General features: G+C 40.2%; 1 protein-coding gene across 6 annotated transcripts in view; it reads left to right on the plus strand.

Moving 5' to 3' along the window:
* Window positions 1–21736, plus strand: part of BTRC (beta-transducin repeat containing E3 ubiquitin protein ligase) — a 116831-nt gene that overhangs the window by 34353 nt on the left and 60742 nt on the right. For all 6 annotated transcript variants that reach the window (XM_027738627.2, XM_027738629.2, XM_027738628.2 and 3 more), the window contains one exon: window positions 14070–14147. In XM_027738627.2, coding sequence (XP_027594428.1) covers window positions 14070–14147 — 78 coding nt within the window. The remainder of the gene's footprint in view (window positions 1–14069; window positions 14148–21736) is intronic.

The raw sequence follows: 21736 nt of genomic DNA on the forward strand, positions 1-21736 counted from the left end.
AGAGGTAGTTCTGAATAATTTGAAAGGTACATGTGATAGGGAGAACAAAAATGAACTATTTCTTCTTCAAAACTAGGTATTTATATGGCCTCATACAAATTTCAAGGGGATGAACCTAAACACTCCCAGTAGAAATGCAGTTGCTAAATCCTAAAATTCATAGCTTGAAGAGATACTTTGCTACACTCTGTCGGGTGGGTTTCTTTTTATTTATTCTGTTGGCTGCTATTTACATGGTGCGTAGAAATAGTCAGATATTCTCTTTCCTATATTCTTTCTTCTATTGATAACCAAATGACTCAGTTTTCCATAAAATTTCAACCATTTTCACTCAGTTTTGTCGGTGTTCGGTAGATCACTCTCATAAACTATATCAGAGACAAGATGGTATTTGTTTTACTTTAATGGTTGTTCCTTATATTTTGTTACTTTTGAAATAGACAAAAATAATTTGCTAAAATGCTCTGCAAACTAAGTAAAATTAAACTGTCCTTGTCAAAATATATAACCAATACTCTGTGATGTGCATGATTCTTTTTTATTATGGTTGTATACTTGCCCTGTGTCTAGTGATGTTAAACAGGGCTTCTAATTACCACCGAGAATTAGCAAAATTGCTGCTATACATGGAACTTGGGAATTTTCAGTTACATTGAAATTTATTTAACAGCCAGCTGCCCCCCAAAATGAAAAGCAGATTTTTGTTAAATGTTTGAAACAGTTTTTTGTTGCTTTTGGAGGAGAATTCCCAAAGAACTTTATGCATTAATTTGGTTTCGATTTATTTACATTTATAGTTGTTTCTCTCTAGCATTTTATGTATTTATATATATATGTGTGTGTGTTTGTGTGTATATGAGTATAAAAAAAATTAGGTTGTAAGCCTTCTTGGCTACTTTTCTAAGTAATCAGGTAGACTGCATGTAGTAGCCACTGTGTTTGAAATATCCACGTAACTCATTGATCATGCCCAAGTATTTTAAGTGATTGCCAATATAATTTGATACCATTGTGAAATTTTCTAAATTGTGGCTGTATATAAGAAGATCAGCCATTATCTCTTGCTTACCTTCTACAAAAATCCTTGTAATTTATTCTCTCAAAACAAAGAAAGGAACTGTTCATTCAGCCAATAAAGCTGCATACAATTTTACTCTTTCTGGAATATACCTTGCTCCTCTATCACGTTTTCAGAGTAATAAACTGTGCAGCAACCCTCTGATGTAGGTAATAACATTTGACCTTGCAACAGAGTACGTTCCCTTGTGCAAATGAAGACAAACTAACACATTGATGTCGTGGTGGTTTTTCATTTAAAAAAACACACACACAAAAAATTGGTGTGTAGGATAACACACCTACATACAATGTCTTCTTTTGGTAGAAGTCAGAAATGAGGATGGTTGTGTTGGGGGGATTGGGGTTGTCACCTTTGAAATAATATGGGAGTGAATTTGGTGCTGCCTTAAGAAACTGTAAGTGGGAAAGAATCCATTCAGTGTATAAAGTGCTTTTAAAATCAATCTATTTCTAGAACCTAAATTGTCCTGGGACCAGCTCTTGATATAAAAATTCATAGAAACCTGTTTTTCTGAGTGTGGTAACTTCTTGCCATAGTGCTGTAGTGTTAGAATTCGCATTGGCCAGGTTGTTCTGTAAATTAAACAGTGACAGCTTCCCTCGGGGGAACAGCCAATGTATTTATGATGATGTGCTGATTACACAAAATACACTGCAAGCAGAAAACAGCTGCAGAGAACAAACCTCTTAAAAGAATACAATTACAAATAGCACCCTCAGTATTTCTAGTGGTGAGAGCAAAATACAGCATGCTAATGCAGCCTTCTAGTTTGCTTCCAAAGAAGAAAAGAGATCTACAAAGAAGAGGCTCAAGTATAGATGAATGCACACATAGTGCCAGTGTGGAGCAGCATATAATCCCCTTCTGAAGGTGAAGGACAAGAACACACCTCAGGCCTGCTTTTTGGTTGTCCTTGTTTCTTAAAATTCCTGTGACTGCAACTCCAGCAGCACTGGCTGATGAGGCATTGGGGCTCTCCGTCTTGTCGGCATTTCGACTGCTGGGGTTCACACCCTCTGGCCTGGTTAAAAGCTGAGATGTGGTGAGATGACTAATAAACAGTTTGTGCTACCAGTATGCCCATTGTGAGAGAGATTGTAGGAGATGCTATAGAAGGAAAAAAAATTCCCTGTTTTAAAGCTGGCCTTTCTTCTGCTGTTAGTTAGTGCTTTGAGGGAACTTCTGGAAATTAATTTCAGTTGTTGTTTTGCACTAGACTGCAGTGTTTTGTTTTTAAAAGGTTCCTGTTTTGTATGTGTAGGGCAAAGGCTTGTTACAGTGCAGTTCAGGATCCAGTTCAGGATATGATAAAACTTGAAACAAAATAGTACTGGAAGATAGTGGAGGTGGGACCGTGACCATAAACTCAGGACACAAACAGACTTCAGAAAAGAAAGAGGTCTTTTCTTTGCCTGGAAGCAAAAAATGAGAAGTAACTGGAATTGCTTTGTGCAGTGTGGCTGTATGCAAGACATAAGTTGTGATAAGGACTGCTGTGGTGGGATTTTCTATGAAGGCTTGTTGAAAATGAGGAAAATGTGGCAGTGGCAGCTCGCTCAGCTGCTAATGTCTCACTTTGGAGGGCTGCAAAAGAAAAAAACTCTCCAGAACTCCAGAGCACATTCTTTTTATGCCTGAGATAATCTGTCACACTTAAATCTTTACAATTCAACATTCTACTTATGGCTATGCCATGTATGTATGTGGGAGAGTGCAAATACTGAGAATGCCCTTTCCATCCACTTTTTTAGGGTCATTATTAGATATGTATAATGCCTTTTAAAAGTCTGGAATTTCTTGTGTTTGGTGTCTTTATGTTCCAGGAGCGTATCAATAAAACATCTTTCAAATACTGGCAAAATGTCTTCTGCTTAAAGAAATGTTGCTTTTTCAACATACAGATCTGATTTTAAAACAGATGAAGTAACAGCATTGGCACTCTAATTTGAAAGGACTTTATTCACTTGCTTAAAAAGAAGTATTAGGCTTTCCACCTCTGGGTTGCTAGCATGTACTAATAGACTGTTATTCATCTGTCTGTATTTTCTTTAAATCGTTTTTGAGCCTCCCTGTGTTGTCCTGCTCTGCTGACATGTATCCCATGTGGGAAGAGGGAGTTTTGTATAATCACCCTGCTTTAATCAATAGAATAATTGATAAACCAGATAAGATTTAAACTGATTACCTCCCCGAGTAGAACTCCCCGAGGGCCTTGGACTCTCTTAATTTTGACATGTATGTTGTGTACCCCGTGGATGAAGTGCAGTTTGAATTATCTGTTTTTATTTGCTTAATGACGGGGAGGGTGTTAAAGTCAAATGTTTAATTAACCCAGCAATGGGCTGCGCTGTCACTTACACACACATCCAGCTGATTGAGATATCTCACCGAGAATACTGAATAGGAATGATAATGTGGCACTGAGACGGAAGATTGCTTTTTCAATCCATTTGCTGGGTCACTGCTTTGAATGTCTTACTGGATGAAAGGCATTCAGCCTGGAAAAAAAAATTCAGCATTTAAGTACATTTTATTTTCCTGGCCCCTTTCCACCAAGAAGTTAACTAAAACAGATATGCTCTCTGTTTAATAAGCCATTCGTGTTGTAGCAAAAAAAGCTGCGACTACTGGATCTCAATAGGCAGTGATCTAGAGCTGTATAATTTCCTATAGGAACAAAATGTTTGCTAGCCCCAAGGTATCTGAAGGCAAGAATCTGTGTACATCTTTATCTTTCTTTCTTTGATTGCTTGACTACCCACCCCATTTGATGGTCTCCATAGCAGGTCCAACTCTTCTTCCTTACCCAGCACAGTGAAATTTATGACAATATTTTGTAACTCCTTGCTCTAGTTCAAGAAAATGGTGTTTCAGAGTTAGAATTATTTTATAATAGTAGAACCTAACAGTGAGCTGTTAAATTTAAATGTTGCATGAGGGGCTGTTTTGTTACCACATTTAAATTTGGTCTAGCCAAATCAGGAGGACCCAGGGGTTTGTTTCTTGGGTGGCAGCTGTTAAAAGGCTGCAGTGCTTGCTAGCTAAATGTTATAATGTGTAGTGCCTAATATGTAACTTTCCATTCTTTTATTACAAGATTATAACATTTTATTTTTGCTTGATGTGATTGAGGATTGGGACATGTTTAGACTCCCACCTTTTTTTTTCTTTTTTGTATCAACAATGAGGTTTTTCAACACCACTGTATGGAAGCAAACACACTCTGTATTGGAAGTTAACTAAATTTGCCTCATAGTCCAGTGGTGAATGATCTTTCCTGTAATAAATGGAGCTTTGGAAGCTGGAAAAAGCACCAAAACCTGCCTGTGTGGACTAATTACTACTTTGAGGTACATTGGGGAGGTGGAGCTGTGTCACCCAAACTGCTCCATGGTGACTCTGTAGGTACTTTGAACCTGTTCCATATTGAAAACCAAGTAGTTTGGGCTGCAGGGTCATCTGGCTGACATTACCTAAGACATAAAAATCTGTGTGCCTCCACATACAGTGGCACAGACAATATGATGTAAATTCACATCAGTCTAACACTTCAGTGAGATCAACGAGTAGCCATTTTTTTAAACTAGTGAGCTGCTTTCATTCACTGTTTTGGGGAGAAATTGTGCCTAAAAAGTTAACATGATGTGGGACACAAAATTTAGGGTTGGTTCCCCCACGCTGTAATTTTTACTTTGGACAGACAACTTCTGCTTCATACCTTTGTTTTGTATCTCATTTTCCCTGTTCCTACAATGAAAAATAGGAAGGAAAAACCAACAAAAAAAGCATAAACAGTACAGTGAGATGAGCACAGTTTGGTTGATTTAGGTGTTTGGGAGTGAGAACGCCACAGGCTCTAAGGAAGGGATGTGATGAGAAGTGGAGGTCTTTTTGTCTGCTTGACAGGAAAGCTCAGAATGAGAGGTTTTGAAAAAAAGAGAGTTATAATGATAAGTGTAGGTGATGACCAGGGAGGAGAAGGGAAGGGGTTTTATAGTCAGACCAGTGAGATGGCATTGGGTCTTTGAGGAAAGTACTTATAAAAAGTTAGAAAATAATGCTTGAAGAAGGACATGAAATCTTCAGCAAAACTAGACACTTTTACAACCCGTTTCTAGAAGCACTTGCAGCTCCTATGCAGGTGAAGCCGTAATAAATATTGTACAAAGAAAGTTAAACTGTATCTAGAGAATTTTAATAAATAAAAAGTTTTAAAAAACTCTCTCTGGATCTGTTGGCTCTTGCTAACTCTCGTTAGTACTAGAAATACGTTTTTGACATCTATTTTGAGTGTTGGCTTATATTCCAAGCCTGTAAAAGCTGACTTTGTGCTTTCCCCCTACCTTACATGTAGGGGAAAGAAATCAAGAAAATGTCTAATTCCAGCATACAAAAGCACTGATAAAAGCCTACAGTTCATGAGCAGAGGAGGGAAGAATCCTGTGAACTGAGAATGAGAGCGTATGATTTCAAACTTTAGTACTTTAACACCCTGGGATGAGTGTTGAAAATGAATTTTTGTGGAAGGAATGTAACAAAATGAAAGCAACAAAGAAGTGAAAGCCAAGCCTTGATTGTTTCTCTAAAAGGCTTCTGTTGCATGCAAAATCCTTCTTTCTGAAGTATGTGTGGCACAATTCTGCAATCTGGCAGAGAAATTTAACCCCAGCTGAAACTGTTTAAAGAAGAATTTGAGCATGAATTTAAAAGATTGGAGAAATTGTAAATGTTGTCCTGAAGTATAAAAATGGAAGAATACTGTTTTGTTCAATGTGGGGAGCAGATATGCAAGGGTAAGTCACTAGAAGAGACAAGCCAAAGCACAGAGATAATAAGATTCAGAACAAGTCCTGACACCAGCCTTACATAAGTGGTCTAGTTGAATATTTGGAAGTATACCCATATTATGTGTATCATAAGGTTAATTGGATGTTTTCATCCATGCTTTTTCTGGAATATGTGCTTTCTGTTCCTTAAAAAGATGTAGATAGCTTTGAACTACTATAAAATCTTGGTGTACAAGATGTACTCTATAAAATCATGCACAGAAAGTGTTAGCTATAAAAGCATATGTGTACCTGTGAAGGTGTTGATCAATTTGTGCTATTTAGGAAAGAAAATTCTGAAACAGACCCAGCTGTGAGAAAATGCAAGTAATAAAATTCAGCTAGGGGTCCTTGAGGCTTCTTAAGCTCTAACCTTGTTATGAGGAATGGGGAAGTCGAACTGCCTAATGCAGATGTCTGTGAGTTACAAAAATAACCAGATGTCCTGATTAGCAGAAGCAAATGTTCTTCCCTTAATCCACATGAAATTATATTCAAAGGCTCTCCGGATGTAATGCGTGTGTAAATAAGGCACCAACAAACACTGGAATAGAAAGGGCCATTGGCCAACTAGTTTGCAAGGCTTGAAAGCTTGAATATTAAAAACAAATTTGCCACTGCCGACTGTCTTAAATTCACAGAACAGAAATGTTAAACAGGGCTGCTTCCCGGAAAACATGGAAAGGCTGTTCTCATTAGCCATATTTTCTCTCTTTCTCTCTTTCTCTATTTCTCTTGCTCTCATTTGAGAAATGCGTATGCAGTGAAACCAGCTTTTTGAAATTCCCCTAAATGACCTGTTCCCAGCATCTGTATTTCTGTTTGTTTTTTTTAACAACTAGATATGTGCTGTTTGAAATGCATCTGTTCGACAGATCTTTGATGTTTGTGCTGGCTTTTGGTGTTTTAACATTAAACTGAATTTACTGTTCTAATAATGCTGACTTCCCACACCATTACATTACCCTTTATAACCAACCAATAATTAATAAGTCAAATAACTTCATAAGAAGCTCTTCTTGCTGTTATGGAGGTCCATTTTCAAGTCTTAGTGCTTTGAAAATGTGTATTTTTCCAATTATTGATTTGAATGAAAAATAAAGAAAAATATGAAGGATCCATTCTACAGATGTGAAAACCAGAATCTTGTCCTGGTTTTGAACTGCAGAAAAGGTTGTTTAAACTTTTGTTACTGTCGACAGCATTAAGATTGAGACAGACCGAATTAGGACTTGTGTGAACATGTATGTGTCTGGTTGGAGTGTTGTATTTTTCCATTTTCAGTGCTGTCAGAGCTCCAGTTTTAAGAATTTAGGTTATAGTAGATATTTGAGCTGCTTGGGCATGAATTTGAACTTCATTTATTTAGGCACCACGTAAATGTTCTGGGTGGGGATGAAGTCCCTCTCACAGGGCGTTTTTAAATATATTGGAGGGGAAAAAAAGCCCGGATTCTGTGCAGCTAACAAGGTAATAGATACATAAACAGGATAGACATCTCATGCCAGTCTGCAAAGCAGACACTGAACTGGAAAGTCAGTTTAACTTATTCCCTTTCCTTTTTGGCTACCAGTCAGTGCAAGGCAGGCTGCAGTTTCTTTGCCCTCTCCTTCCGTCATTCTAATGCTCAGCCTTAAACCCCTTGCAAAAGTACCGTTTAACTTTAAACTTGTAAGAGCTGGGAAACTTGTCTGTGCCTTCATTCCAGGCTGAAGTCACCCCCTTGTGCCTACACATTGCAATTTATGGTGTTCTCTAAAAGGATCTAATCTTGGTGAATGTTCAGAGCAGCAAATGCCGAGGAGGAATGGGGTCTGATACTTATCTCTGCATTTTCATTGCTGTGGATCTCCCTGTGTGTTACAGCTGTCATTTTTGTTTTATCTACCGAACAGCAGAGAATTGCCTTCAAACTTGCAGCTTTCATACTTGTTCTTCTCAAAGAGCATTAGCAGTGTTAAGGAGTGCTTTTATATATTGTAGTGACTAGCCAAATAAGCATGAATTTGAATGTTTTGGGTCTCATGATAGGAGAAAAAGGAGATGCTATCCTTAAATGTTTTTAGTGGATCTTAGACACTTATTTTTTTTAACAGTAATACTGCTTCAGGCTGACACTGGCTATGCCAGGATTCATCCTTGCACTGTTTGAAATGGCTGAGATATTTATAAACTGACAGACAGCATTTATAAAATGAGGATGCTGACAGTCCCTTAACGATAACAATGGGCTCGGACTCATCTATCACTTACAAAGGTTATTGGAAAGGGAACATAAGGCTTCTATGTGCCTCTAGTCTTAGACTGGCACTTATTTCCACACATCTCTCTTCCTCTCTCTCTCTCTCTCTCTCTCTCTCTCTTTTTCTCTTGCCCCTGCCCCCCTTCACTTTTCAGTCCACTCTGGCTGACATGGGCATCAGGCAATTACAGCTAATTTCTCCATAGCTTTACCCAGTGATTCTGCAAGAAATTGGTGTGAATTAGAAGACAACTAACTTTGCAGCATCTTGGGGCAACACTCCCTTTCTCTTAAATTCCCCCTCCTAAACAAAAGGAACATCCTGACTTCTGGCAAACTGCTGGCTTGAACGGGGAGAGAAGAGCAGTGTGACAGACTTAACCTGGGGCTGGGTGGGGGTTAAACAGGCCTTCTGCTTCCTTTTTCTTTCATATAGCACCAGTCTGCAGGCAGAATGCTGATGTACCTACTTTATTCAGTGGCTCCCTCTTGACTGAGACAGTACCCTTCTGTCCTTGGTGAGGAGGACCAAGTGCAGCACAGGGACACTTCCAGGAACATGAAAAAGGATGTCTATTATTTTCGAGCTCTGATAAAATGCTGCACTCATTCAATGCACCTAGGAGCTTGAGGGTCAGGTTGTATCAACAGTTTGCACTGGAAAAGGGGAAATGCACTATTTCACTGGTGTGTGCTAAAGCATCTGTTTTAATGTGGCAGCAGAAGTACTGAGACAGCTACGTGTGGTATCCAGTTTGCCCTTGAAACATTTACTCTACTGTAACTGTTTGCACACTGTGTTCCCACTGTATTATTTGCTTAGAGACCTAAAATACCCAAGTAGATTTTCTACATAAGGTTGGATCTGCTGATACCAGTAAAAGCACACCCTGCCCAGGCTTCTGTTCGAACTGATGTATACGCACGCAATGGCTGGAGCGAGACTTGATTGGCTTGAGGGGGTCTATTTATCAGGGAACTCGATTAAAATACAGACTGCACATGACATCAAATTTGTAATCATTTTTCCACAGCAAGCAAGCAAGCATTTTCTATATTGGATGCAGGTGTTTAAAGCAATAGTGTGTTTTAAGGGCCAGTGCAGCACAAATTCTGGCCTTTGGGATAAAGACAAGTGTTTTGCCTGCATAAACAATATATTATTTTTTTTCCCCCTCCCCGAGGTCCACACACACCTAGTTTCCCTCAAGCTCATCATCTCTGTCAGGTTAATCAATAGGCACCGTATGGCAGAGGGTCAGTAATCAGTGTCATCGTGCCTTTAAATCGTGTTGAAAATTTGCTTAAAGCCTGGGCCAATTAACATCGAGATGATGAATGGATGGGTAGATGGGAAGAGCCTGGCGCTCAGGGGCTTTGTGAGAAGGAGATGCTCAGCTGTTGAGCAGCAGACACCAGCGAATAAAATCAGCCATTCATGTGAGCTCAGTCCACCCACTCTTAATGATAATGTCAATCTAGCAAAATATATACACATTGGAGTTGTCACGAGTTCATAAATCAAAGGAGTTTGTCAAAGGCATTCAGATTAACGAGGCAGCAGCAATAACAAGTCAAATTTGCATAGAGAATTGCCCGAATCTCAGTAAATTATGATCCTGTTTTTCATTTGATTATTTGCTAATGTCTCAAGAGGGAGAATGATTATATTAGCATGCAAAATCTACTCCAGAAGTAGAAATCCGAGGTATAGCAGACCAGCACACGATGACAATTAATCAGTTTCTGCATACTAGCATAAATGCACAAGGCCCAGAAATGAACTCCTTTTTTATTATTATTTCTCCTTGCTACTGATCCAAATGGTTCAGCTTGACAGAGACTTTATATTGCTTTAACAGTGTTCTGAATTGTGCCTGCAGGCAAGACATAGTTATGCAGCTATAACCAACCTATCCATCTGCCAACCAGATTGGAATTCTCCTATCCAAGGCTTCCATTAACCCCCACTGACAGCTCCAAACAGGATTAAGAATTTGAAAGCATAAAAAATAGTTGTGCTCTTCACATAGGCACACGCTTCTCCCCCACCCCCACCTCCACACACTTGGAAGAAAGGCTGCGTCTGTACTCTTTTATAATTAGTGCAGGGCAGAACAGCATCAAAGAAAGCCTCCCCCAGTTGGCAGGGGTTTGATTTCCACCACGACGAGCGAGGCGGTACTAAAGGTAGCTCTGCCCAATTGGTAGTCCCTGGGAGTGCATTTCTCTGTGTATTATATCTCATTCCCAGCAGTGTTTTGCTGGGCTGTGTACACAAAATACTGCATGTCATCTCCCATCAAATGCTTCAGTCTGGGGATTTTGTATGCATTGTAGCATGTTGTGTTTAGTGGTGGAGGAGGCTTCATGGGGAGAGTTAAATAGTAATAATTTTGTAGTGGTCTTTAAGACAACCTGCCACGGAGTTATATTCTGTTAATTACAGGCTGAAGTTTTAAATGCAAATCAGATTTAAAAGGATCTCATTACGGGCAGTAGCCATTTTAGGAAAAATGAGCAATGGAAGGCAGAGCCCCTTTGCAGGAATCTCCTGCTAGAAAGAATTTTTGAAGATTACGAGAACTTGCAGGAATCTCCTGCTAGAAAGAAATTTTGAAGATCACGAGAACTATGAGCTTGAGTTTCCTGGCTTCTCTTCCCAGTGCTTCCACTGTCATTGTGTGACCTTGGGCAAATAAAAAAAATTATTTTACCTGTCTGTGGAAAAAGGAGATGCTTTGGAGACTTCAGCATCTTATCTTGCCTGTATTTGTTCAAAAGGAGAGACCCCTGCATGTAAGCACACTTTTGGCCAGCCTGGCTTTAGTCTATGGAGAAGGGCTTGCCTGCGGGATTTAAAAATCTTCCCTGATGGATGGGAGTTTGAATGGCTTTTCAGCTTTCACTCACCTACTAAGTATCAAGTACAGTCACCGCAGATCTTTAATATTCCCAGTGAGTACACCCAACTTACCGTCTGGATACCAAATGCTTCTTTCCAGGTCTGTGCCCGGGACATGCGTTTCAGTAACCACGAGAGGGTGCTCAGAGCGGTTCCTCCCTTTGTCTGCCTCTCCTGTGGCCAAGAGCATCGCTGAAGTCCTGCTGAAGCAAACCTTATTCTGACCTCGCACATGTTTATCCCTCCTCCCACCTTGTTCAGCAAGGAGAAATATATAGATGTACCGTTTCAGTCGATTACGTTATGCTCTTCCCATGGCCATGGCTAAGTGTTGCCCTGTCAAGTGAAATTCACTTCCATGCAGCTACAGTTAGTCCTGAAATATGCGGGGTCCTGTGCCTGCACCTGGATTGATAGGTTTCCTATTCCTGAGAAATGAGCGGGAGTTATAAACATCTGTGCTTTTTCTTAAGTGTAATGCTTTCCAGTCATTCTGTCTTCACCAAGCGTAACTTACTTGCCGACAAAAGTGCATGAGCAGCGCTCCTCTTTAATAGTCTGCTATCGGAGCTGCTGTGTTGGTGCTGTAGAATGGTGAGACGCCAAGCTGTGAACCACCATATGCACTTGGCAGTCTTTGTCTGGTCTTTGTTCAGCCAACCTCTTAGCCTTGCCACCTATAAAGATAATGAATGCAAAATGGTCCTCTGCTTGCTCTTAAAATTAGATGCTCAGCTTAAAGAAAAAGTAGGTAACTTGATGCTTTGCAGTAAGTAGGAATTTCAAAATAAGGGCTGACAGTTCACCAGCAGTTCCTGCTTTTTGATGTTTTCTGAGGGAGGATCCTTAGTGGTTTTGAAAGGCAAGATTTCACTGTCGTAGAGAGATTATTTGGAAGCGGAAATTGTTCTGGCAGTTTTTGTAGGGAAGCGGGCGAGTGTTGAAAACGCATCCAGACGTAGTAAACAACCCCTTCAGCTCCCCAACACAACAAAATACATTTCCTGGAAATGTATAGTAACTCACCTCAGGTTCTCATGTTTTCCACTCTTGGTCTTTTCTTTCCAAAGCACAAAAATTAAAATACTAACTTCAATTAACCACTTATGAAACTGAATTTCATGAGCAGAAAAGAACAACTTTAATGTCTGACCTTCCTTTTTTTATGTATGTGATTCTAACTTCTATGGTTTTACAATCACAGTCCTTTCTAAGCTAGATTTAATGTAATAGCTTGGTCCTGACTGAGATCTCATACGAAAACTTTTAAAAGCTGACCTCTTACAGCAATTTGTCAGGCCTGTTTAGGATTGATTTCCATTATAAAACCCTGGTTACAGCATCCCGCATGACATGGTGCCTTGTGAGTTCTATATCTTGTTTAAAAAAAAAATAAATTCGAAATCACTAGTAGGTCTGCAAACCTTGATTTACTCCTGACCAGTTTATGACATCCCAAGTGGGGTTTTATTGTTGTGTTCCTCTCCCCCCACCCCTTATCTGCCATTTCTCAGCAAACAGCTTCTACTCCTGCCCTGTCTCCTGGCTGCACCTTTCCTTCCCCTTCCCCAGACCCGTGGCCTGTGCTGCCCAGAGGGTGCCTGATCACGCAGCACTGCAGTGGGCACGCAGTGCTCTGCTCTGCTGATGGCTTCCTGCAGCCTGTGTGCTCGCTGCTGGCCCTGCACTGCCACGCTGGCTGTTTGCAGGGCCCAGCTCCTCCTTTGCCAACAGATGCCACTTCTGTCTCCTGAGGTGCTGGGCTGGAAGCTGTCTCTGTGAGAAGCCAGGCAGAGCCGTGCTCAGCGAAGGACAGGTTATTTGGGGGACAGGTACAGAATGCAAACTTCTGCCATAATAAGCACACTCCTGAGCTTGTCTAAAAGTAACTGGAAAATCACCCTTTTCCTGGCAGAGCTTTCCCTAGGCAGTTTTTCTGTATCTCTTTAAAACCTGTTTAGTTGCTCACTGCTGAATGCATGGGAATGTGGCCTGAGGCTATGAATACTGTGGTGATCAAACTGATTTTAGATGTGTGTGTGGGATTCCCCCAAAGCTGGCTGTCATTACTCTGTCAATGCAGTGGCTGAACCTGTGCAAAGGAATGTTGTCTTCCAGAGTAGCTGACTTTGGCAGTGAGGTCAGGATTCTCCCCACCTATCCAGCAGTTTCTAACCAAACCTTTGCAACCGATTGTGCACATCCTAAGATAACTATAGCTTGTCTTTACTCTAAACCAAGTGATAATTGGTTTTAATCATGATGTTAGCAGGGCATAAGTTTCCTGGCTATGTTTCTTACTCATGCTGGAAAAACCCTTGTATTTCTTGTCCACTGTCTCCTGTCTTACTGATGTTCTTTTTTTGGAGGTGGCAGCTTACATTTTGGAGCATCAGTATTTCTAGAAGTTGTAAATGTATGTAGAGTCAGAGGGCAGGAGTGAAAACTATAGCTGTATTACCATACACTACCTACACCATATTTGGGGGTTTTTTTGGAAGGATCTCCTAACAACCTCTTTTACAATAATTTAGCTCTATCATGATTTCTCTATGATTTTTGGCAGCCAGGCAGACTCACTGCAATTAATAATGGTTGGGTAGATTAAAAGCATGGGGCGCAGAGAACAAAACTGCACCCACTAACAACCTTTTGCTTTCAACAGAGTCCACTGTTTTAAGTCATTATTCTGGGGTGTTGAGGAGCACTGGTGTTGCCATGCTGATTCAGCCGTCGTTTCAGCTTTTCAAAGTAGCTGTTATTAGAAGTTTAAGAGTAAATCCCTAAAGCACAGGCTTCTTCAACAGATACCTGCACAGTGGTGTGTTTCTGTATTGAGGAGGAGAAATTCTTTCTCTGCCATAACAAGCTGTTTGGCATAAAAGTACAAGTTAGCCTCCGGTATGCGAATGTGTAAAATACTACAGCCTGTGTAGTAAAAATATTTTGTTTCTTTTCTCCTCGCAGAGTAATATTAGGGATAAGAACTGAATTAAAGCTTACTTTCTTTCACAGAATTCCTCTGAGAGAGAAGACTGTAATAATGATGAGCCCCCTAGGAAGATCATTCCTGAGAAGAATTCACTTAGACAGGTATGTGATCAGTCTCTTTAAAACTGCAATAAAACTTTCTAGGTATTTGAATCCTTAAATGCTCCTGGAAGCTGAAGTCTGGCTTGTGCTCACGGAAATCCTTTATTTTCTTCTTTGAAGTCTAAACAAGTCACATTGTACCCAGGAAAATCAGACACAGAGATTTAGCTTTCAGGGGAGTTTGATGACTTTTTACAAAGAAATATATGCTACAGTGTAGTTCAGTCAGCTGTGACTCTCTGTTTGGTGTTCATCAAGACCTCTTCAGCCTTTTCTTCTGTAATCATTCCTGTCTTATTTATAGTATATTTTGCCTTACCTCAGATTAAAAGCCTCAAAATGTTCTACAACAATTAAGCTTTTTATTGCCCTTGAAAGTAAATTTTCTTGGAGGTGATATCCAGGTTACTAACCTGAAAAATGACCTGTTCTTGTTTCTTTTACTTTCATATAAATGACTAATAGGTAAAAAGGAGAAAGGATGGTCTAATAAAACATCTCTTTGCATGTTATATACGGTAAAGAAAATTTCTTACCAATTCAAAAGAAACCCTTTTTTTAATCCCCATGGCCAACAAAGGGAGTATGGTATATGCTTTCCGGGGAATTTAAGTTGGATTTAGTGATTTCTGATCCATTTTCACCTTGCTCTTTCTCCCCACTGCAAACTTCAGGCAGCAGAAACAAAATCATGTCCATGCCTTAGCTGCCTGAGGTTCCTGCCTGGTGTATCAAAATAAAATCATTGGTGAATGTGACTTAAATGACTACCCCAGGCCACACATTCCAACAGCTGAGGAATTGTCACATTTCCTTCTGCATCTCAGCCACAGGAGCAACAGTCTCAGGCAGGGGAGTAGGGTGGTACTGTACTGCCCCACATCTGCTATTTCAAAGAGAAGTTGTGGGTCAGAACCATAGTAAAGGAAGAAGTATCCTTTTGATATAGCGTGCTCATGCTCAGAGTTGTTGGGTTTGGATGGGTTTGTTTTGTTTTCTTTTTTAATAATGTATTGTGTTAGGAGTGTTCGATTTTGTGGGAGTAGGTGCCATGGACTACATGTGGCTACGACAGGTCCATCTAACAGATGTAGTCCATGTAAGTCTTTCAGACAAGAGGCAATATGCTGGCACAATAACTGAGGTCCCATATGTAGCTGAGAAAGATTACCTTGCAGAATCAAACTTAAAATGTTTATGGCATTCAACAACAAATGACAGCTGGAGGAAGAGGGGAGAGCTACTAGGTCCTTATTGTGTATTCCCAGGATAACCAACAAGGTCCCCAGCATAACAGAAAATCAGAGGTTTTTTCATCTTTGGGTTATATTATTGATGGTAAATCCTCAGTTTCAGCAGGAAAAGATTCGTAGTAAGAGGTGTTAATTCAAAAGGAACCTGAATTATTTGTTTTGTGTGTCTTCTTATTGCATTGAGTCCTTCCTCATGATTATTGATTGAGGAGACAGATATTCACAAGCTGTATTATACAGATGAGAAAGGTACAGTTTCTTGAGTTGGATTTCCCTTCCATTATTTTGCAATCTGCAGAAGTTTTCTTGGTGTCCAGGGAAAGTTGTCTTTGCCCACAGGACCACAATTCATCATAACCAAGGTGACTAGATATCAGGAATACACCTAAAAACTACTTGTAGTGTCCCAGTATTTCATATTGGAACTAATTTATGTGGACATGTTTTATGTTGAAGATGGTTAGCTGTGTTTCACAATATTGAGATGTTGTATCAGTCTCCATCTTTGTTTCCAGTCTTTACAGTAACAGATGCAGGACAAAATCCTTGGGTCTTCTGATTGCTATCTGGGACCTTTTGTGTTGAGAACAGTCTTTGTAGATAAGTTCAAGATGTAGTCTTAGTCTTAAAGCAGGTGCCCTCTTGTCTATATTTTAGGAGGTGATTGTCCGCAATTTTGTGCCTGTTGGAGAAGAAATTTTTGGTTCTTTACATAAATAGCATAAATAAAGCTGTCTGAGCATTTTGAAAGCTCAGATTGTTCCTCTTCTCTATTAGCAATGGACAGAAGCAGTGGGGAGCTTTCTAACTCTTGCTCTAGAAATCAGACACATATGAAGCCATGTGCCCAAACTCTCATAATCAATGAGTGATTCCTACAGGAAGGTATGCAGAGTGACTACTCTGCTTTAAATCTATCTCTACTTTGTAGAACCAAAAAGATCTGACCAGCAAATGCTGTCAAAGCAGTAATACAAAAAACATGCTTTCCACGTTAGTGGAAAGATGCTAACTTGGTAAATATTGAGTGTAGTTTCATCTTTTCTGTTCCTCCTTTAAGACTCCCTTAGTATTTCATTATTGGGGAACATGGACCTACATGCACAAAGGAATTGAGTGTATGTGGGTAGAAGAGAAGTCTATTTACTTAAATGGTCTTTCCAGAGAAAGTATCCATCAATCTACTTTTTGATTAGTCTTAGAAAATGAATGAGGTGCATTAGATAGACCACTTCAGGGGAAGTATGATGTGTTGGCATGTTCCACTGATAACAAGTTTAAGTAAAGGTGCATTTCCCTTTCTTACCTTGTCTGCAGTGGTGTTATGCAGCCTTAGCCATAAATGTTTTCTCCAGTGGGTTTGTGGAACAGACATATCAGAAGGTGGAGATAATGAGGTGTAGTGGTTACTTAAGCATCTGAAGTTGTATGCAGGGGCTGAAGACACCCATTGCTCAGTGCTATGGAACTCTTACTATGAGAAATATAATTTTGCTATTGATCAAAATGTTTTTTAGAGAAGATGTCTTCAGAAGTCTCAACAAGTGGAGTGTGTCCTTGGATTGCTGAAAGTGGAAGGCACAGCCACTGTTGGATGCATGAGGGGGCAGCAAGGCAGAAGAGACATGGATATTAGCACTGGGGAACAGAAAAGGGCAATGAACTTGACACTGTTATCTGGAACAGTGAAAAGATCTAAGTTACAACAGACTTTGGAATATGGATGCAAATGTTCAGTTCTTACTGAGTGCTTGATCTGACAAATTTAAATTTTGAAGGGTAAACTGAAAATCATAGTATGAAAACACACTAGAAAAAAACAATGACAAGTGGCAAAAGTTTTTGGCAACTTTATTTAAGCTAACAAACGAATTTTCACACTGCAAAGTTATAAATTAATTTTAATAGGCTGATCCAGATGGTCCATTTGGAAAATGGATAGCTTGATCTGTTGAAAATTAAACTAAATTTATCTCTCTCATACTTCAAACTGAAGTAAGCGTGAGAAGAGTGCCCATTAAGTCCAGCTCATACAGATGGACCGGCAGGTCACACATGGGACTAATCTGATTCATTTTAAAAATAAATGCATGAGTTATTGAATCAGGGTCCTGTTTCAAGCCCTGCGTGTGAGCACGGTAGCGTGTGTGTGTGTGTGTGTGTGTGTGTGTGTGTGTGTGTGTGTGTGTGTGTGTGTGCCGCCCTTTCAAAGGGACTGGCAAATGCTTCAGTGCCTTTTTAACCTGTGTGTTTCCATTTTAATTCAGCTTCCTTGCCAGAAAACATAATTAGTTTTCAGTGCCTATCATTTAGCGTTAGACCCAAACACTAGATTGATTAGGTCAGACATTTGTTATTTTAAGGGCTGTGTCTCCATCCTTCATTTATGAGAACGTGAGCTCAATAGTCTTGGGTAGAGAGACGGGCTTTAGAAACTGAGAAGGGGAAGCTCTCTGGGGGCCCCTCCAGCCTTTTAGCTTCTGGGTGTTTTTAACAGAGCCATGAATGCAGATTTGTAAATTTATTGCAGTGCCATCTGGGTTTTTTTTTGTTGTTTCTTTTTTTTCAGGCACCGTATTATTGTTGGCTCGTATGTGTCTATTGTGGTGGTCACTCCCCGGGAGCTTGCCCTCACAGTCCTAAGGAAAGTGATGAATAGTGGGGGTCAACATGAATAGGTCACAGGGCAGCTGTCCAGGGCTGCCCTGAACTTGATTACCCCACTGGTTTTTAAAGAAGACGGGCACAATGCAGGTTGTTTAAAACTCTCCCTCCCTTCTCTTCATTGCAGCGATAATGAAGTGCCTTTTGCTGCTGTGGTTCATCTATGGGCAAAGGTGCCTTGTGGGGAAAAGCTGGCAGCAGCAAGGCTGCTGCACTGTACCTCCTGCAAACCTCGCATTGGACTCAGCTATCTTTCTGCAAGCTTCCAGATGGAAGACCGGGGGAAAAAAACCCTGTCTGTTACCCCATTCAGACAAGCCCCTTAGCGTTTTCAAGAATTTTCACTCTTACTGTTTTGGCACAAAATATTACCTCAATTCACTCGTACAGATTTGAGATAATTTTCTAAAATCACATGTAGTACCTAAAACATGCTGTAGGCACTATTTCAGAGTTAAAATGGGCACAGTCTGATCTTAAGAGTTTAAAGCCAATACTCAAGAAAACCGTGAGAAGCAGAGTGGATGAAGAAGGTAGAGCAAAGGAAAAACAAAGAGTAGCAATTGTCAACCTTTTACTTTGAGCTGGCAGCCTCATCCGACTGCTTAGGGCTCCTGACCAGGCATACCTCTCCTCTGCAAAAGTATTTCTGATGTGCAAAGTTGAGGCCCTCTTTTTAGCAGGTGAGGAAGGTTGCATGGTGTGGAGGGAGAGAGGGTCCCTCCCTCCCTCAGGGGAAGATACTGCAGTTCAAATTTACCTTCTGTTGGAGAGTTGACCAAGGCAGGGCAGACCTGGTCTACAAAGCTGTCCTGGTTACCTCACCTTTTACGTGAGTAACACTTGCTAGTAAGGAGTTGCTGGTTGAAAAGCCCCCTGAAATTGCTAGAAGTACACCCTTAGTCCTACTTGCAAGATTCTTTTTCTTTTGACCTTTTTTTCTCTTTATTCTCAAAACAACAACCAAAAAATAATTTTCAGCCCTTTGTGACACTTAATGCATGTTAAAAAGCTGGCCAAAGCAGGATGTGCCAGAGTCTAAGTTACAATGGGAATGCTGCCTTGTGGTGGAAAGGCCACTGGGCTCTTTCAGCATTAGTGCTAATAGGAATCTGTCACCCCACCGCATTGCTGCATTCCTCTGTAATTGAGTAAATTGCAAGTGTTGTCTGCTCCCCTCTGCCCTTTGTGTCCATGTCCACTTACCATCCGAAGAACGTGGGCAGTGATAAATAAAGTGCTGAACAGGGCTCTCAGCTCTTTGAAAGCAGCGTGTTGCCAGCCCCCTAGTTATATTTCTTTAAGTGTTTATGTTTTTCTGTATTCCTTCTCTTGTGTGGCTGGAACCCTGGGGATCGAAAGCCATGAGAGAGGCCAAGAAGCTAACAAAAGTAGCTGTCCCCTTGTTAGCGTGTTCCTTTCTTCTTTAAAAAACAAGATGAAAACCATCTGGCTCAGGGCATTACATTTTCCTCCCCCATGCACCTCTATAGATGAAGAGTTTCACCTGCAGTGAGGGTTTACATTGATTAGGGAGGGAGCAGTAATTCAAGCCTCCATCCACTTCAGTGGTACTTTGCAGTCTTTAAAGGTGCTGACCCATTGAGTTAAACTGTCAAGGGAGGATAAAAAAGGATCTTCATCCCAGGAGGTAACAGCTGCCAGGTTTTCAACACCTTGCACGCTGCTGGAAAAATGTCACAAATTGTCAATGGAAAGAAAAATCACTTGGCTGCCATCTTCCCTTAATGATGTGCCTTATAAAATGAAAGATTTAAGGGTTTAAAAATCAGCAAGTAGCTGTCAGGAAAAAGAAAAAATCCTGAGGGATTTTGAACAATGGGCCCAACAAGATGTATCCTGAAAGACTGCGAATAATGCATCCGAGTTGGATAACCGGATCTGATTGGGATGACCATGGTTGTGTCTGCACAGTGGGACAAGAGGGAAGTGAAAGCAGTGGCACTGAAGTCTAACGTTACCGTGCCTATATTTAAAAAAAAAAAAAGAAAAAAAGGTAGAAATAGAAGCCTGATTCATAAGCCAGTGAACTGGGAGAAGACATACTGTATTTCTGCTCTTTTGAGGACAATTTGTTTTCAAGCAGCTACCAGATGGCTAAATACCACGACATTTCCTTTTTCTTTTTTTTTTCCTTCTTTTCTTTAACAAGAGATCTAGTTCTCCTTGCTCTTTGTTTTTGTTTGTTTTAATGCTTTTACATCGCTGAACAACCCCGTGGTGTTGGGCATTGTGACATACTCCTTTTTGTGTTTCCCCCCCCCCTTGTGCATTGATGGATGAGGAAAAAAAGATCTTCAGCTTTAATGTAATTTCAGATAACAAGCAGACTGGAGTAAGGCTTTTTGTTTGTATTGTTTTAGGTTTTTCGTTTTAGGGGCCTTTTTTCCCCCCTGTTTGTTTTAGGTAAGTCATTTTAATTGTACTGGGTAATTAGAAGGTACACATAGCCAAGGGAGCTTTGTTATGGTAATTGCTCAAGAAAACCCACTCCCCAACTACCATTGCCATGTGTTGAGACACGTCTTCCCTCTAGTGGCAATATTAAGGTCTCTGGCTTTCACAGTCGGCAAGGTGTAATTGCAATATGACAAACTGTGCTTTAGGGAAAATCCTGTACATGATTTAGTTTTTTGTTTGGCTGGTCTTTATTTTGCCTTACGACTTTCTGTGGAGACTATCCTTCCCAAGGCTGGGCTAGGGATAAAAAAAATTTCATCTTAGGAAAATAGTCAAGGCGAATCCTGGGTAATGTCTTACAGCTTGACTTAATTCTACTCTTCTTTTTAATTACCTGTTTATAAAAACGTTTTTAAATTTGTTGAGATTACTTAATTCTTTCAGAAGAAGCACCTCATTTGAAATAAATAAATAAATTGCATTTATTTTAAATAGTCCATGTGAAAGACCTTTAAAGGGTAATTAATGCAAGTCTCTTAAGACTCTAAGTAAGATGAAAGCGATCTTTCCAAATCTGCTGGAGTGATTTGTTTATATAACTTCCCACTTCTGCTGAATTCTTCTGAGTCTAATAACTTTTTTTCTAACCGTTTGGCAATTTGTGCTTAGCTACAAAAGCCCTTGTTCAAAAAGAACAGTTTAATAATCTTTTCCCTGAAAATGACTTGAAGGGAGGGTATGGGTTTTGTCTTTTTGCTGTGTTTTTATTAGTGTTATCTTTCTCTGATAAATCATGTAATTACTAACTATTGGGGGGGGAATCTTATTGAACTCCTGGGTTGCAGCTTCTATTAAAAAGTGGAGCTTTGTTCAGGGACTGGGGATTCTCAGAATGAATGGCCAAAGAAATGGATTTCAGTTGGCAGAAAAGCTGCACACACACAGAGTTCTGCCTGGGGTTCGAGTCTTCTGGTTGGCACTCAGCGTTCATCCAGAGCTGCGCAGATGAGAGTGGAAATGTTTATGTGTTTGTGTCAAAGAGCAGGATCATACTTTCTTTAAAAAGAAAAATGTAACCAAAGACACTTACAGAATGAGATCAGATACAGCTCTATCTTTAGTGAACCATAGTCTAGCGCCTCTGTGGCATTTTAAGCCTTTGGCTGAGAGTGAATACAGCTTTGTGGTTCCCCTGCTTCTGACATGATTTGGTGCTCCCATATATTTGTAGGTTTCTTTTTTTTTTTTTTT

Source organism: Pipra filicauda, unplaced genomic scaffold (genome assembly GCF_003945595.2).
Source record: "Pipra filicauda isolate LSUMZ 115617 unplaced genomic scaffold, ASM394559v2 scaffold85_size2586006_pilon, whole genome shotgun sequence".
NCBI classification, from domain to species: domain Eukaryota; kingdom Metazoa; phylum Chordata; class Aves; order Passeriformes; family Pipridae; genus Pipra; species Pipra filicauda.